Genomic DNA, 17,757 nt, shown 5'->3' with positions numbered 1-17,757 from the left:
AATCAGAAAAAGCCAAGTCAGCCATTATTCTTAGGGACATGTGACAAGTTTCCTAACACTCTGACAGCTACACATGCTTGTTTCCAGAGAGGGTTAGCCCAGCTGCCTGCTTCCAGCCGCCCTGGGCTCGTGCTTTGTTTCTACCTGGCTGACCACCTATTTGTTCTCTGTGCATTACAGACAGCTTTCACCTGCAGCGCTCGGAGCACAGGTACCGGTGCCAGTAACTGCTGTGCCGGTCGGAAAAGACGAACTTCAGCACTAAAACTCCTGCATAGTTTATGATTAAAAGATTATATAGTTAAATAGCTAAACAGGCACTAGCATTTGTCTCTCGGTTCTCCCTGCCTATGTGCATAGGTGCAGTGTGCAGAAAGAGTGAGTTATGAATGAGTGTTCCAAACTCCGACCCGAGCCGGATTAGTTCAGAACAAGGAGGAAAAGGGGCTGGGATTTGAGGGATGAAAACATCTTCGATTACGAAAGCGGGGACCTGCCACGGCAGCCGGCTAGGGAGGGCTCCTGCCAGACACTCACCTTGCTGAATCTTCGTCAGGAGCTGGTGACGTGCGAGAATCCTGCTCGTCCTGTAGGGAGGGCGCCTCGCCGTCTGGTCAAATCGCAAGTACATCTCCTGGCCCTCAGGTGACACCGAGTTGAGATAGTAACAGCCCGTGCCTGATGTCCTGGGCACCTGCTTAAACATCTCCGCTCCTTTAAAATCCCTCCTTCGGTCTCCCGTGTGGCTACTCCAGATTATAATCAGGGTAATGAAAGGAGGGAGGCAACAAGCCCTAGGGAGCTGAAAAGAGCAAGCGCTTTAAAAGAAAAAGGAGTGCCAAAAGCTACAACTCAGGATTCCTGCTTCTCCCACATGATCTGCAAGGGCCAATCGCTCCGAGAGCAGCCCGTGGAAGTGCGGCGTGCTGGAGAGGGACAGAAAGTCAGCCCAGCGCTCGCAGCCCCGCGCCGTCCCGCAGGCTACGACGTGCTTCTGCTCTTACGAAGCATGGGAGAGCTGCACGGGGCAGCTTCGGAAAACAAATTAAGAAAGACTCCAGGCATCTGGGAATACCTATTTTAGCCTGCAAAGCTCCTTGTTGTGCAGGGCTGGGGAAAACCTTTTCCTCCTCCACGCCACGCAGCTGTCGAGTCATCTCCTGAGATGATGCCCTCGCTCCTTTTCTAAAAATCATACCAGTGTTTGCCAAGGGAAAGTCAGTTTAGGGCTGGGCTGTCTGAGTCCCCAAAACCACACAGTACAACGAGCACTGGAACAAATGAAGCCCTTCCGATGAAAAAAAAAAAACAAACAAAAAAAACCCAACAAAACTCACCAAAACAACAGGAAACCCTTAGCAGCAGGCACTCAGTGTCAGTAAACAAACCCAAAATTTGCAATATCAGTGTTACTGAGAACCAGCTACAGTGGGGAAGAAGGGAAAAAGAGTGAGAGAGGCTCGCTTCTTCTGGTTCCTCCGTGTAATATCTTTTGTTTTTGAACAGACAGAGGGGCATCTGTTTTTTATTCAGTCTTACATATCAACCACCGAGTTTGCAAAACCTGACATTTCTTCAGTTAATCAAATATAAGCAGAGCATTGCAATTTTTATCAACATACAGGGAGCCAATCTGCGTAAAAATATACACAGTAACACTGAAAATGCCCTACTAGTATGCCTGTTGATTAATTTTCCATTACATTTCAAAATACCAGCGTCTTGGCTCAGTACACACCTACCCTGAGCTGATTTGTAACGGGGCAGGGATCTTGCCAGGGTGCCGTGTGATGGAGACGGTGTCTGAAATGAGCACCGCCGGCATATGGGAAGCCATTTCGCAGCCCTGGGGATGGACTTCACAGATCTACCCGCGATGACACTGTCCACGCCTTGCTGTGAGGGCCACAAGGAGTCACGGCATCCCTTCTTCGTACAGCCCAGACAGGGCAGGGCCCTGGGGTGGCACGGCCGGGACGTGCCCGCAGGCAGTCAGGCGGTTCTCAGCAGCTGCTGGAGCAACCCGTGAGCCACCCTCTGCACCTTGCCAGGGCAAACATCACCCCCACCCTACTGGGAAGCGGGGAGGACAGTTGTTTCATTCCCAATTATTCATTAAAACGTTGCTCTGTGCAAAAAAAAAACCTTAGGGCAGGGTTTTGCTGCAATGCAATCTGCTCTCATTGCGCGTTGTGGATTTTGTTCCTAACTGACACGGGGCTTTTGCCGTGCAGTAAAATGGGGAAGTATAATTGCGGGTGCTAGACATTTTAAATGAATGCCCTAGACAGAAAGCCTCCAGGACCTGTTATTACCATCCACAGCCACCTGCCAGTCCTGTATCTGCTGTCTTCTGCTCCAGATGTGGCTGTGCAGTCAGGGGGAATGACTTCAAGCTCAAGACAACATCTTGTACATCGGGATGTGGGTCTGCATCCCAAACAGGACACGTGCTGGCAGTGGGAATCGCCCATCTCGTCCCCGCTGCCGTGTGCAGGGCAGAGAGGCAGGAGAGCTGCTCGGGGGCAAGCAGAGGGAGCCTGGGGGGCGAGGGGAAGGGTGCTCACCATTCCCACCCAGCTCGCTGCACCCCGGGGAAAGTCAGCCTGTCAGCCACTCCTCTGCTGTCTTTTGAAGAGTAAATATCCCAGGGACTCCCGAATGTCAATGATATGCACAGTGTTTATCCAAAGAGACTTTGCCACTATGCAGGGAAATTCTTACTTGATTCATCTACAGCCCTCTGATCTAATTCTACTTATAAAATGCTATTGCTAGTGGAAAAAGCGATTATTAACATTTCATAGCGCACTATTTAAATTTTCATAGGGATTTCTTTTTTCTCCTGGAAGATGCATTGGTTTTTTTTCAGGTAATGGGATTCCACATTGTTCCTTACAGTACTCCTAGAGACTCGCAACCAGTTTAACAGAAATGTAATGCTTCAAAAGGCAAACCCAAGGAAGAAAAAAGCCAGTGCAAGAGCCTAAGTACAGTACTGACTGGGGAACAAGTGCAGCAAGGGCTGAGCCCTCAGCAAGCCCGGCTACATGGTGTATTAGGGAGCAATGCACCAGCCCTAGTGCCCCACTCCCACGTAAAGGGGCACCTCCGAGCTGCCCTCCCGGCTCCCTGAGCAGCACTTCTCAGCCCTCACAAAGGGCAGAATTAGAAGCAGGGCGACGAATTTCCCCTCCTTCCCACACACGAGGGTCAAAACCCCGATGCCGAAGCTACAGGGCTGCTGCAGGCACCGCGCTGCCTCCTCTGGGGCTGAATTCTTTGGCTGCAGTCCAGCACTTGCATAGTAGTCAAATAAAACAAGAAGCAACAAGAGCTAGCTGCTCTCGCAGCGCCCATTTGAAAGCTCCCGTGCTTCAGTTTGTGCACGGCGGAGGAAAGAAGCAGTCCTCGTTTCATTTAAAATGACCGTCTCCTTGTTCGGTGACTGGCCTGTCACTCACTGTTTATTTTCAAAAATGCACAAGTACATCATTCACGTGAGAAAACACCTCTGGCCACCAATCTTTGGGATGAAAAGGACTACAGAAGCATAAGCTCTTAAGGGTTATATAAGAGAGCCAATTAATGTTTCAGTTTCCGTTTACAGACTGCTGCTGGAATACTTAGCAGAGCACACCAAACTTCATGCTGATGCACCTCTCCGAAAAGCATTTAGAGATAAAAGCAACCTTGCACGCTCTACCAAGGCTGGAGGGGACCTGGAGCACACGCATGAAATTGCTGCCGGCCACAACAGCGAGGCCCCTGGGATGGAAACTGATCCCCGAGTTCCTGTGTCACGGCTGATCCACGGGAATGGAGATTTCTTCAGGAAAAAAAAATAATAATAATGTTCTTAGCTAAATCAGAACGTCTGCTTTTAGGTCTATGGTATAATAACTGCGTGGTACTGCTAGATGCCTAACAGAATAAACACAAATTTGATGAATCCTGAGATGTTCTGGAAGATCAGGAAGCTTTACTTAAAGGCTTATGAACACAGCACAGCATTACGGAAATCTGCACCGTATTTAAGTAGAAATGGCACAGCTCGGGGACGTGTACTCTTCTGCGTATGCTTTCATAGGCAGAACTGCAACACTTGACTTTCTGCTCATCGATTTTTTTGGTTCTCTCTTTTTCTCACTGAAATTGCCTTTGGTGTGATGGCAAAAGGGTAGAAACAATTTGCAGGAAAACCTGCCCCAGGACTACTCGTATAAACCAAAGTATTGCAGGCGGCCCTTGAGATCTGCTTCCACTGGGAGCGAGGTGCTTTTATAGGATGGAGCGGAGCGCAGCCTGCCCTATAAACACTAAATCACATCTGGTAATGAACAACTGACTTACACCCAGCTTTTCTGAGCAAAATGACAGTGCAGGTTTCTGTATCAGTTTCCAACCTGGCCTTAGATTACTGCTCACGTGGACATGAGGTGACTCTGGAGTGAGGTTCATGGAGATGAACGTCACTTTCCCCCTTGTACCCACAACCATACGACAGGACCACTTACTCGCTCGTTATAGTGCACCTCTCCTAACGAACTGCAAGACAGGTCCATGATGTCCAACACCACGTGGAGTTTCTCGGGCTTGGGTTTAACCTGCCGTTCTCACAGTAATCAGTCGCTTGATCTTGCTGCCGAGACCCATTTCCCTCTTATTGTTAGTTACACTTATCTGGCTATAGCACATCTAAAATTAAATGGCAGCGTGAAGGCTTCTCCTCATTTGAAAGCACGAGTGCTATGAGAACAACACCGCTTCCCAGCCCTGCAGTGGCACAGGTGTTATTCCCATTAACGACACGCAGTTATAGGAAGCCGCACGCTCTGGTTTTCATGTCACAGAGAAAAAAAAAATCAAGTATTTGCTGTTAACTTGTTGATTTCTGAATTCCCTTCTACAATGCTTCAGGTAGGAGAATATTTCAGTTGCTGGGCTTTGGCTAAAACTCAAATAACCGACACAAATTCTTCCCTATGCCGGCACTTACAGATGCCTGCACAGCAGCTAAGGCATTAACACCAGGCAATTCCTCCTTTCTCAAACCTGGGAAGAGAAAAAAGTCATACGTGGGGAGCCCAGAGCTGGGTTTATGACGTGGGTTTCTCTTCTCTCACGTTTTGAACCCTGTCTCTGTGACCGGGACATTTAAAAGCCGAACTTCACTGCCTGAATGTTTTAAAAAAATGTTTTATGTTTGAATACAGGCGTTTGTTTGCGTGCTGGGATTACTCCAGCCTGCAGCCAGAGGTCTCGGCAGTGCTCCGGACGCCTTCCCAGGGCTCTGCAGCACACGGGGGCTGCCAGCAACTGGACTGGGGCAAAAGGAAAATAGTTCAGGCCAGATTTCAACATTGCTGGGAAGAAGGATGGAAAGATGGAAAGAGCTCATAACGGCAGAGCATTGCAACAGAGAGCTGCTTAATTGGAAAGCCTGATACCGAAGTGTTTTGGAGGCAAGGCAGCTGCTATGCGAACTGCCTGATAGCGGGTTTTAAAAAATGAACACTAAGCAAGCCTGTTCCTTATGCATGAAAGGCAGGCTTACAGACAGCCTTGATAAACTTCAAATCAGGAAAAGAGGCTTCTGAATAGTACATTACATCCTCTTCCTAAGCTCTAGCGCCCCGGTTGCAGCACCAGAGGATTACACATTTGCATTTTAAGACCCACATGTTTAGGGGATAGTCCCACTATAAAACATACCTCCTGATTACAAAAGCATTCGTGGCCTCGCCAAACCACCAAAGGCAGCTCCAATACAAGCAGAGGATTAGAAATGATGTGCAAGCTTCACACAACAGGAATGTGTTCGTGGGGGCAAGGGATGCCAAGGAGAAAAGAGTGGCAACTGCCCCATCCACCACCAAAGCTATTTACAGCAATAAGGACACACGTAAAAAGATGAGGAGATGAGGGTCACAGCAAGAAAGCTGAGGCAGTTCCTCACATCAGTACTCCCTTAGAGGAGCTCTGGAATGTCAGGTCAATAAACTGAAGGGTCGGTTATAAAATGACTGCCCGGTCACCTTTGAGGTCTAGCCCACGGCTTAGGATCACCTCTCAACAGAGACGTGGAAAGTAGCAATACGATTTTCCAAAAGGGCTTCACAGGGGAATTAAAGGAACTAAATTCTGTAGTCTGTGGTGGGAGAGCTGGAAGATACTGGGAAAAATCAGCATGTTTTGTAGCAGTAAGTCATGCCCGAAATCTGTTGAAATTGTAAAGGGATCGTGTGGTTGTTACGTCAGCTTTGGATTTTGCAAAAAGGCTCCACCAAGACCCACCACCAAGAGGTCATAAACGAGCTCAGCCATCAGGTACAGAAGGAAAAGGCCACTTGTAGCGTAAGGACAGGAAACAAAGCTGGCCATAAATATTCCACTGTCACGGTGGTGCAAGGGAGCCAGCAGACTCCCCCTGAGACAAGTAGGGGAAACTACGTTCTCCACCATCCACACAGGATTTATTTCTTAAAGGGACTGGGTAGCGAGGTGGCAAAATGCAAAATGTAGAGATGATGCTGAATTAGCCTGGAAGTGAAAACAGAAATTGGCTGGAAACACTGAAGGTTCTTATGATATTGATCGAGAAAGCATTAAAATTGTAGCTTTTAAGTGTTGATAAATGTACTGGGGAAAAACCACCCTATAGGTACATGACGCACGGTGCACAACGATGGGATTTAACAGAGCTCTTATCACCGAGGAAATAGATCTTGGACAGGTTTATGAAAATCCAATACAAGTGTTCAGCAGGAACCAAAAAAGCAAAGAGGATTTAAAAATTTGTAGAAAAAGTAAGTGAGAGAAAAACAACAAACACCATTATGCTATTTATAACGGTCTGCCCTCCCCTGGTACGGCTGGGGTCTTTCCTCACAGTGAAGTTGGGAACATTGAGTGAACTGATCATGGGCAGGTCTGAGATGAGCAGAGCTCCTTTCTGTTGAAGAACTGAAGAATTACTCTTCAATATCCCTTCGTATTACGCATAGCTGAACTCTGGAAGTCACTGCTACAGGATGCTGCGGCTGCCAGAAGTTGGAAGCGTTCAAAAGAAGATCAGGTAAATTCCTGAAAGAAAACGCCAGCAGGGCCTGTTCCGCGTGAAACCCGGCCTGGTGGCTCAGGAGGCCCCTGAGCCACACGGAGACGGCTGGGACATACAACGCACGCACTGTAACCCCGTGCTTACCCTGCCCTTACAGACCTCCCAAAATAGCTGTGCCTGCCCACTAACCAGTTCGTAAATGCATTGAAATTACCACTGCTGTGGTCTGTGGCTGCAGCCTGAGGAATAGCCAGGCTTCCTCGGCCACCACCTCTCCGTGCCCTCTTGCCACATCTGCCCGTGCCGTGCAGTCGGGGCCTGCTGACCACGGAGGAGGTCTCAGGGGACGTGGCCCTCCCGTTCCCTCTGCTCTCCCAGGGGGCTGGAGGGCACCAGGAGCCCCTGGCCGGTGGGTCGGGTCATGTAATTGCTCGGTTGTTTTGTCCAGTGTCTGGCTGCTAATTTCGGCACTATGGTCTCATTCCTGTTCACTTTTAAACATCACATTATTTTTTTTTCTCAGTCAAACCACGCCAGTGTATGAATATAGGCTCCGCTGGCCTTAGCTGAACTATTTATGTGCCTACCTTATGTCCGGATCTAGCCAAGACTAGCCCCCATCCCGTGATGTGAAGTCCCTAAAGATGGTGTTTCTCAACAGTAAATTAAAAAAAATAGGGTGGATAATAAAGAGAGTTCAAAATAGAGGTCAGAAGAGAGGAAGACATTTCAGGTGATAAGCCTTCTTTTCCAAAGCTTTTAAAGAGCATTATCAGGGGAAAGAGCTAGCAGTTTCCATACCCTTCGTGCAACTCCATCTGTTAAATCTATAGACAAGTTCCTAAACCTAAACCCACAGGAACTGTGTAAATGTATTTAAGTAGTGGTGGGCTAACACACATCCTAATCTCCCCGTCTCACTAACAAAGTGTTTGGATAACACAGTGATAAGGTAAGAAAGTGTTTAGATAAACTTAGTTTCTTATGCTATCCAAATACGTTGTAAATCCCTACCCAGACCTACTGCTGGTGTCACTGAACCACGGGCAAACATTCCTATCTCAGCTGAAGGCTCGTGCCCGCGCAGGCTTCGTGTGAGGCCTTCCCTATTTATTTTCTTTTCAACAGGAGTCTGGGACCACGGTAGTGAAAAAAGAGAACAGCTTCACATTTTGATTTGGTTTTGAGAGAGGATTTTTTTTAATCTGTCTGTGCTAGAGGGAGAATGCTAAAGTTAGATTTTGACAAAAAAACAAGTGAACAAACAAGAAAAACACAAAACCAGAACACAGAAGAGCACCTGGCAACCCGACTTCAAACTTATGGGACTGGTGCATGGGAGCATGAAGGTTTATTTTGTCTAGAAAATCTCCAGGCTCTTCAAAACTATCAATATTCATTACATGACTTCACTCTCAGGTCCAATGAGGCAGACTGATCGGGCAATGACCTGCTGTAAGACTCTGGGGAAGTCCTATAACCCACATCCGCACCAATTTCCTAACTGATAACAGTAATCTTTGCCTTGCTTTGGTATCTATATGTAATAATAATAATAATACATAATATATAATACATATATATATATAGGTTTGTAGGCACTTTCATCTTCCTTATGAGCAACATCAGTTCGCTGGAGGCAGGTGAAATTCTCGTGGCACTAGAATCAGCTAAGGAGAAAGTAAATACCCTTCAAAATGGCCCTACACCTGCAGTGGGTTCCTTCAGACGAGATGCTTATTGCCTAAGCTTGCAGAACGACAAAGATTTCCCAATATATTATTAAATGCATGCTATTGGGTATTACGAACGCTGCGTAACGCAGACGATGTGTTTGCACAGGCAGCTCTACAAAGCAAACGCACCAACCAAAATGTCGGGTCTTGGCTCTGCTGCTGGATGGCAGCCGGGCACACACGGAGGTGCTCTGCAGAAGCAGAAGGGACTGTTTCTGCCTCCACCTCTCCCATTTCCCTAGTGAACCAAGCTGACTTCAGCCTCGTGGCAGCCACCATGCCTGGCCAGATGCGTGTCAGTCCCGTGCCGCTGCTACAAGGGCGAGTGAGGGCACTGAATCCAGCAGAGAGCTGAGGTCTGCCCATGTGCCACGTGCCCCAAAGACCAGGGTGTGCATGATGTTCTCCTCCCTGCCCCTGATTACCCATTTAAGCATCCCAGAACCAAAGAAAGGTCCTGCACAGAACATAATATGGGCAAGCAGTGAATTTGGTCTCTAGTCCCCCACCATGACACTGCAACTGCAAACGACACACTCAGACGTTTAGCTGGCTGCAGAATTTTTGCCATCCCGGTGCCTAAATGGCATCTTCACAAATATAGGAGCTGGGGAAAATATGGGGCATGCACGTATCGCTTATCCCTCACCCAGAGCTAGAAATTAGCATAATCTGCATCAATTGCTCTCTTGAGTATATTAGTTTCCCTGTATGTTTGAAACAGAAATCATGCTCCCCTTGGCTTTTAATCCCAAATAATAATTATTTTTTAATATCAGGAGGTTTAGGAGTATCATAAAGTTGTAAGTATTTTTTTGCTATAAAAGAAAAAATAAGCCCTGGCAGACTTTCCACCATAAATCAGCAGTGGAACGGTTTAAAATGTAAACAGATATTCATGAATTGGGCAAGTCAACTCATCAGGATTTTCTGCCTCCCTGCAGCCAACTATGCTGTGCACAACTCAAACTTTCCATTTCTTGAACCTGTATTTCTTTTTTTTTTTTTCCCCACTCACAGTTTGCAATGCACTATATGGACAGTGTAGAGCTCATTTATCTAGCTGGATAAAGTCATCCTGGCCAACAAGCTGCAGGTGGTTTTTTTTTAACGGAGTGGAAGCCTGCCAAATAGCTGGAGCCATGCAGAGGAAAGGGCTTCACATGGCTCCCCTGCCAGCCACCACGCTGCTTCTCCTGAGAAAGAGCACGTAGCCTGCTTCTCTCCTTCCCCACAGCCTGCCTCTGGAAAACGCCTTCAGTGAGTAGGAAGGACCGGAGAGAGCCCAGAGCCCAACATGCCGCAGCAATGCAAATTGCATGAATTACTCTCCCCCCGCACTGTCCCGTGTCAGCTGTACTGCCCTGCAGCGTATTTTCTTTTTCCACCTCTCCCCTCTCTAACCCTACACCTACCTGCACGTCCTCCCCCCTCCTCCAGCAGCCACTTACCAAGACTTCTTCTCCTCTGTTGATTCCCTCTCTGTTCAAAATACGTAGACCAAGAGAGCTGGTTGATAAGCTCCATCCCAGCAGCAAATTTCTCTTTTACTATCTCGATTCCAGTGTGATGAAAATATTGCCGTCTACCCTCTGTTTGTGCTGGCACCCTCTCAAGTCACTCTCTACCAGGCTTCCTCCCCGACCCACTTTCTGAATATACAGCTCTCTTTCAAATCAAACCCGCAGTGTTCCTCATTTGTTGTTGTCTACTTAAGGTGTTGCTCCATGTTTATGGAATGTAGTTTTACTGGAAAAATTCCTTGGCCAAAACCTTCAAAAGGAACTACTCATCTTGGGTCGATTTTCCATGACACTCGCAAAGCTCTGACTTTCTGGGCGTCAGAGCATAAGACCTCTTTGAAGTATCTCAAATTGGGCAACTAAAAATTGCAGAACTGAAGTTGCACCTGACCTCTGAAAAAGGTTGGTCCTGTTTATGTTTGCTGATTTTTTTTTTCTCTCTTGACAGGTAAATGCTACAAGGACATGAAATTAAGCTAGAAGTGGAACCTGAAGGACCATTCTGCTGTGGAGGTCTTTCACACCAAACCAAAAACCACCGATCACCCCGTAGTTGTTCAGGACTTGCACTGGTGTAGAAGAGAATTGGCTTTCATGTTCTTTCTATGTACAGCACACTCGGATTGCAAAAGAATGAACCAGCGATTCAGGTACTTCTGTCTTTATTTTTCCCCTCTTCTGTCCCATGGAACTTATGACAAATAATACACTCACTGTTTCATAATATGTTACCTGTGTTAATAGGTTGTACCATAAATTAAAACCGAATAGCATTCTGGACGTTTTGCTTCCAAACCACTAATAAACCCATATTGCTTTTAAAATAAACTTTGCTCCTCCTTTGCTCAGACCAGTGAAAGTCCACGTGACAGGGAGGCACCTGTGAATGACTTGAAAATAACTTTTTAAAGTAGTAATTGTGATGTGAAGGATTACACGTTTCCAAAAGATTACAAACGGGAAACAGACTCTGTGTCTCACCAGCTTAGGTGTAGCTCAGCTAGGAAGTGCACAGTCACTTTGTAAACCTCCCTCTTACTTTGTTCCTAATTGGCAGCCTCGTTAACAACAGCAGCAAAGAACTATTTACTGAACCCTGCAAGCTAGGAGCTCATACCATAAACTTGCCATGGCCTTCTACCCTTTCCTAAGTACCTACTAGCACCTACTGTGAAGAACAGGGCACCTACCTCAGGCTGACAGACTTCTGCTGTGAGTACACCGTACAAAGTGCAACAAACATTCACACATCGGATAACTAAACAATAGTTTGAAAAGTGGGCTTCAAAATGCACTTTAAAACATGCAGTAGGAAATCTAAAATTCCATATAGCTGTTGCTCTTGTTGCTTAGATAAACCAGTCAGGAATAAAAATAAAATCATGCAGCTCTCATTACTAACTTCAAGTGCCACCGAAGTCCCAAGCGCCTTGTCAACCTGATCTGCTGCCTCGCTTACTCGAGCAGGTATCTCCAAACGAAGCCAGAGATGCTGCGTGCAACAGTCTCTAAAATTAAACTTCTGCGATGCCAGCGTCTCACCAATTTCCATATCAAATGCCCTCAGGTGGCAGGTGAAGAGATGGCTTTTCACTCCCGCGGAGGCGTCTTTGGTGCTGTCACTCGGCTGGGACTGTAGAGGGAAACAAGCACCCCCGGAGGGCAATTCACCCCACTTGTCTCCGACACCCATTTCAGGATGACAGGACTTGCTCTGGGAGGTCCCTACCTCTGTCTTGACTGTAAAGGACCCAGTAAAGGTCTTCTGTCTACTTCTGTCTTGACTGTAAAGGACCCCCAGTGTGACCAGCTCAGTGCTTTCAGAAGGCATCCCCACCACACTCGCTGCTTTCAAGCCAGGGCAGTCACCTATCTCACCCTCTGTTATTTATAACATGAATCATGCTGTGTGGATTGAGCACAACGCAATGCCTCTACTCCGGGGACAAAATGAAACCGAAGTGGAAAAGGAAGCACGACTGCTTCTCTCAGAGTACGTCTGCCAGTCCGTACGGCTCAGCTGATGTGGCTGCCGCTTTCCCGTTTGGGGATCCAGCCTTGATCCGGAGATCCGGCTAGGAGACTGCGCTGCACCAGGGCTGACAGGTACGTCAGTGCCTGTGCCACATGCTTCAGAAAAGCCCTTGAGATGCTGATGTGGGCTGCAGTCACACCGTCGTTGGCAAGCCAAGTCTCAGGATGCTGTCCAAGGGACGGGCGTCTTTGTTTCCACCACTGCACTAGCACGGTCTGCACAGACAAAAGCTCAAAACTACTACATGCTGAGGAATCCAGGAAAAAAATATGTTGACTTTATAAAAACCACTGTATTCCACAGCTTCCTCCTAATTATTTCCTACTTATTGGCTTACTGCTGACTGTTTTTTCCCCCTGAAACACTGTGGACACACATATTTTACTCAGGCATCTACTGGCAAAAATAATTGAGAGACGAGACGTCCGGTGTAAAACAATGCCCTCTATTAAAGAAACAAGTCATTAAATAAGAGCATCCACAAATAGAAAGCGCTGTAAAAACAAATAGGGGAAAGCATCTGGTTTGCAACATCTTTGCACTATTTGCAGTAGCTAAATCTGGACCCAATTAATGACCTGTTTATTTTCCAAAATTTCAATAAAATGCCTTGGCAAAAACTTAATCTGTCTCTGGAGAAAGTCTTGTTTCCTTCCATATGTTGCCTGATCTGTCACAGCAATAAACCGTCTTCCCGGTTTCAGGATCCCCAGCATTTGCACCAACTGATCCTTTCCATAAAGAGGAGATAATCACTGCAGCCCTCTAAAAGCCATGAGCCTTAAGAGAAAGCAACAAGGGGTGAAGGAGCGAGTGCTCTGCGCTGTAGCTCTGCCATGACCTAGAATGCAGAGATTTACAACAGCTCTGCGGATCCTGGTGTTCCCACCTACAATTCGTCCCAGCTGTTTTATAATCCCTATGAAACTGCTTCTTTAAAAGGCTGCCATGCCACAATTAATCTATCTGCCTTGGCCTGATAAACACTTGTCCTGATGTCCTTGTTGTTTAGGATGCCTTCAAAAGAAACAGCCCTGGCAGTTTTGTAATTACTTATTTTATGGTTTTGTATAAAACAAAGCAGATGTTTCAGAGTCAAATTTATTTGGTGGTGTCTTTTCTAACCTAGATTCTGGAATTTATTTGATCTCCATTTGAATCAGATTTGCTACAGTAGCCTCTACTTTATGATACATCAGAAATACGGATGTTCTGGTACCTTCCAGTTTCTGGTGAACGCATCCTACCACACTGAACTCATACGTACTGTTTTTAAAGAGAATATGCTGTTGGTTTAGAGGTTAAGTGTAACAAAACAGATGAGTCCAGATAAGTGCACACTTAACTCTGTGGTTAAGTTTATATAGCAGGTAACTGTTCTGCTGAATTAAGGCCATAATCAAATTATCAGAATCAAATTCATTCCAAAATAAAAGCATTTGGAATTTTTAGGGACATATAGAGGGAGCAAATGTAATTACCAAAATACATACTTGCCACGCTGACGCAAAACTCTATGCTTCTGGCTTTCTAGGAACTAACGCTTCTTAATTTTCATCAGTGATGGAATGAATCAAGCCAGGATGACAGAAGCCATCCTTACCACAGACTCCAGAGTGTTTCTGCAGTTTTTGGAGAACTTGCTGTATATTTTCATTAGTGTAATTGGCCAAAATAAATAAATAAATAAAATAAAAAAGGTTCAGCTCTTTAACTGATAAGGAAGCTGTAAGAGTTCTTCCCAGGAAGGATGCTGGGCAAAGCCCCAGGCACCTCACCGTGTGGCAGGTCCAGAGGTTCAGGCTACATATGTTCAATTATGTATGTTAATGAAGATTACTGACATTTTGAAAGCTGACTGTGTCTGTTTGGCTATGCAGTTTCCCAGTCTGTTCAAAGACAGCTGATGGGCTCAAGGCTATTACGAGGCTTTGAAAATCTCAATTGAGAAAAGTAATAGAAGATATGGTAAAGGTGAATGAAGTAATAAATTATGTAGAAAAGAAGAATCAGTTGTCATTTTTACCTTCCTACGATGTGAGAAATACAGCGGTGTTCAGTAAGATTTTAAAACTACAAATTAAAGTTTAAAAAACGAAGAGGAATAATGCATGCCATGCACTGGTTCTACTCGAAGGTACGTGATCTGAGTGACTAGCAACACCACTGCAGAGCAATACTCCTCCCTTCAGTTTTCTTGTAACTACCACCCCCTTTAGTACTCGCTCATATTGTATCATTTTCTTCTATTTCTGTTGCTTTATTGCAGGAGCTATTCTGAAGATGTGCATTTACTCTATTTCAGACAGTGAAAACACAAATGGACAAATATTCTACAAACGGAAAATATTTTTGTTTCGCCAAAAAAGCGGTGCCAGCCTTTGCTGAAAATCCTAACTTCATTACATCTACAAAAATACAAACCTTCTAGTACTTTCATTTACCATCGAGGCATAACTACTGTCCATTAAAAGCACTCCTTCCTAAATTTCATAAGAATATCACGTAGGTATTCGATCCACAGTATTTTAAAGTCACTTGTCACTCTTTTGTTTTGCACTTTGACACAGATAGTCCCATATTTGTTTCTGAAGTAGCATTTGCAAGTCGGGATTGCTGCAAAATATTTGCTAGAAGAGAGCGTGAATAGTTCACAGACTTGTCAGAATCCATCTGTCTGAGTCTATTAAAGGGTGCATTCCCAGCTGTGGTCTCTCCAATGTCATAAATAAAAAGTTCTTTCTTACTACAAATCCAGTGGCTGAAATCTCCCTGTAAAATTGATTTATTTAGATAAAATCTGTCCTTATGTTAAAGAGACCTCTTAAAATGAGTAAAACCATGAGATGCCAATCACATCTTCTTTCAGCAGTAAAATGACACATAAAGGACTCACAGTCTCAAGTAATTTACTACAGCATTAGTTGGGATAAGCTATTACATAGCATGACATTCAGAGCAGGATGGGTGGGGGTGGTGCGGGGAGAAGGAGGTGTCTTTACCAGAGGAATGAGACTCACATTGAAAATAACCTAAAAGCAGTGTGTTGGGATAGATGTTCAGGTCCCACTTCTCCAGACTTTACATATGTATGCAAAACACTTTTGGGAACTCCAAGCAATGAACCAACTGCAGGTGATTCCCAAATCTTAAGGATCTCTTCTTTTCCAGCACTAAGTATAATTCTTCAGCATTCTGACGGAGAGGCATCACCTGCCACAGTACTGTTCTGACCTCTCTCTCTTTCAACACTCCCTCAAGCTATCCCCTTCTCGGAGCTGGCAGTTACCCTGAATCTCTTCTAAGACTGCTGTGAAAGAAGACCAAGCAAAGACATTTTAAGCTGATGTTAGCTCAGATTTAAACATATACAAGGTATGTTTGAACTATGTTCCCGTGCTGAAGGTATTTTCCCATCAAATTCTTTCTGTAGTAAAACCAATACTCCAGTTTTTGTTTCCTTTAAAATGCTACCGTACTAAATGACCTATGAAGGGGCAGTGCCTTCTGTCTCATCACAGCCTGGGACATGAGTCCCTCCAGCCCCAAAACCAGCCTTCCCAAGGGGCAACCAATGCAATTCATTTAGCTCTACCAACAGAAGACGCTGATTATCCCTGCATTAGCTCAGATCTTCAACAAGTAAAATTAGCAAAGTGTTGATGGAATTCAGAAAGCTCTGTTTCTCAATCAGTGAATTTATCTTCAGGGCCAAATTATTTAAGTATTTACTAAGGTAGGTGACACACCGTACACATTTCAGCAGTCTTCTAAGTGAGTAGGATTCACAAATCTCTATTTTTGTGCATGTTCAGCAAAGCTTACTTTCACAGGCAAATCTTAGGATGCCTCTGAGTCCTGTCTTCCTCTTGCAGTCATGTAGGTCCCAACCAGCAGCACCTTCAACCCCTGAAAAGCACCATGTTTTGATTCTTAAAGCCTTAAGGTACAGACAGCCAAAATATCAGAAGTTCAGGAGCATCCTGCCCTTGAAAAATGTTTTTCTCTGCACCAATTTAGCATGTTTTCTGATTTAATGTGATACTAAAGGTACTCAAAGAAATATATTAAGGCAATTAGAGAGTTTGAATTCTACCTTTCAAGTCACAGCATGAGCATTAATGCCAGAGAAATACTTACAGTTTAAATAATTCTCAGCTAAGCAGGAATTTTAAATGGTACTTGCTTTGAAATAGGTTAGGAATCAAATTGTTGCAGCTTAAAAATGCAAAAATTTTAAGTTTCAGTGCCTCCTCTTCCACTGTATTACAGCATGCTGCTGAAGCTGTAAAAATGATCTCTGGACATAACTCTTCTATGTACTTACAGTTCAACAACAACAGGGGAGAGTCGGTATCTTGATTAAATTGTATGTTGCAATACAATTCTCTCTGATAACTTTGAACAGCAGAGTATGTTTTAGGTTTGGATGATGCTCTAGCTGGAAGCATCTTGTTTTTTTTGTTAGTTTTTTGTTTGTTTGTTTGTTTTTAAACTCTGATGAGTTTGGGGCTATTTTGACATTGCTAAACACATTCAGTCTGTAAGTAATCTCAGGACCCCAGGCCAAAAGATGCAGAGTTGCTTTGTCCACACTGCTGTAGATGAACACCCTGCAGGTAAGACGGGGCTGCATCCATAGTTTCTGACCTCAAGTGTTTATCCTGGGATCCTAACACATGCTTTTTGGCAAGATTTCTTCTATCAAGTGCCCAAAACAATGCAAGAACTGTGTCACAGTCCCTGAGTCCTGGCGTTTTGTAGCATTAAATTGAGGGCATGTGCTGCATACCTCTGCACGGAGCACTGGGGCATGTGGAGGTGATTTACTGAAGTGAGCTGAGTATGACTTGCATAAATCCTGGTGTAATTAAACGTGATTAAGTCCTGCTGCAAAAGCACAGAAAGTAAAACTCCAGGATGGCACACTGTACTTGAGGCATTCAGTAAGCCTTGAATATTGCCTTGCCTTAATAAAACCGGTTATTGTGTCTGGTGTTCTTCCAGGCATATTGTGCACCCATACTGCTGGAAATCACTGTATGTAAATTACTGCCCTCTACTGGAACAACTGGCAGAGTATTTAGCAGTATTTTAAATTATTACCTAAATTAATTCAATTATTTTTTGGAGTTTGGGTTTTTTTGGAACCAATTACACTTAATTGCAAATGTTCTTGATCCCTCTTTGTACCAAGTGCAGTTACTTACTGTGCTCATTTCTGTATGTATCTAATCTTTGCTTATTTGCAGTATATGCTGCACCAGGATGGTGTGATTGTCAAAATATTTTCATTTTGAGCTGTAAACAGGACATGCCGAGGAGCCAATGAAACGCAGTGCTCTTGTGAATGCTTGATGCCAGTCAAGAAGCCTCTTACACTGCCTTACTTTTAAGTCT

General features: G+C 45.0%; 1 protein-coding gene across 11 annotated transcripts in view; it reads right to left on the bottom strand.

Moving 5' to 3' along the window:
• Positions 1-17,757, bottom strand: part of STARD13 (StAR related lipid transfer domain containing 13) — a 297,430-nt gene that overhangs the window by 122,972 nt on the left and 156,701 nt on the right. The window contains exon 2 of one of the 11 annotated variants that reach the window (XM_080568411.1): positions 538-802. The exons of 9 other annotated variants lie outside the window; for them this stretch is intronic. In XM_080568411.1, coding sequence (XP_080424537.1) covers positions 538-802 — 265 coding nt within the window. Of the gene's footprint in view, positions 1-537; positions 17,756-17,757 lie in introns of those variants that run through there. One more of the 11 variants, XM_080568401.1, reaches the window with a different exon arrangement.

This window comes from Anser brachyrhynchus, assembly GCF_964034855.1.
Source record: "Anser brachyrhynchus genome assembly, chromosome: 1".
NCBI lineage: Eukaryota > Metazoa > Chordata > Aves > Anseriformes > Anatidae > Anser > Anser brachyrhynchus.
The sequence above is the reverse complement of the archived record's forward strand: the minus strand, read 5'-3'. Positions and strand labels throughout refer to the sequence as shown.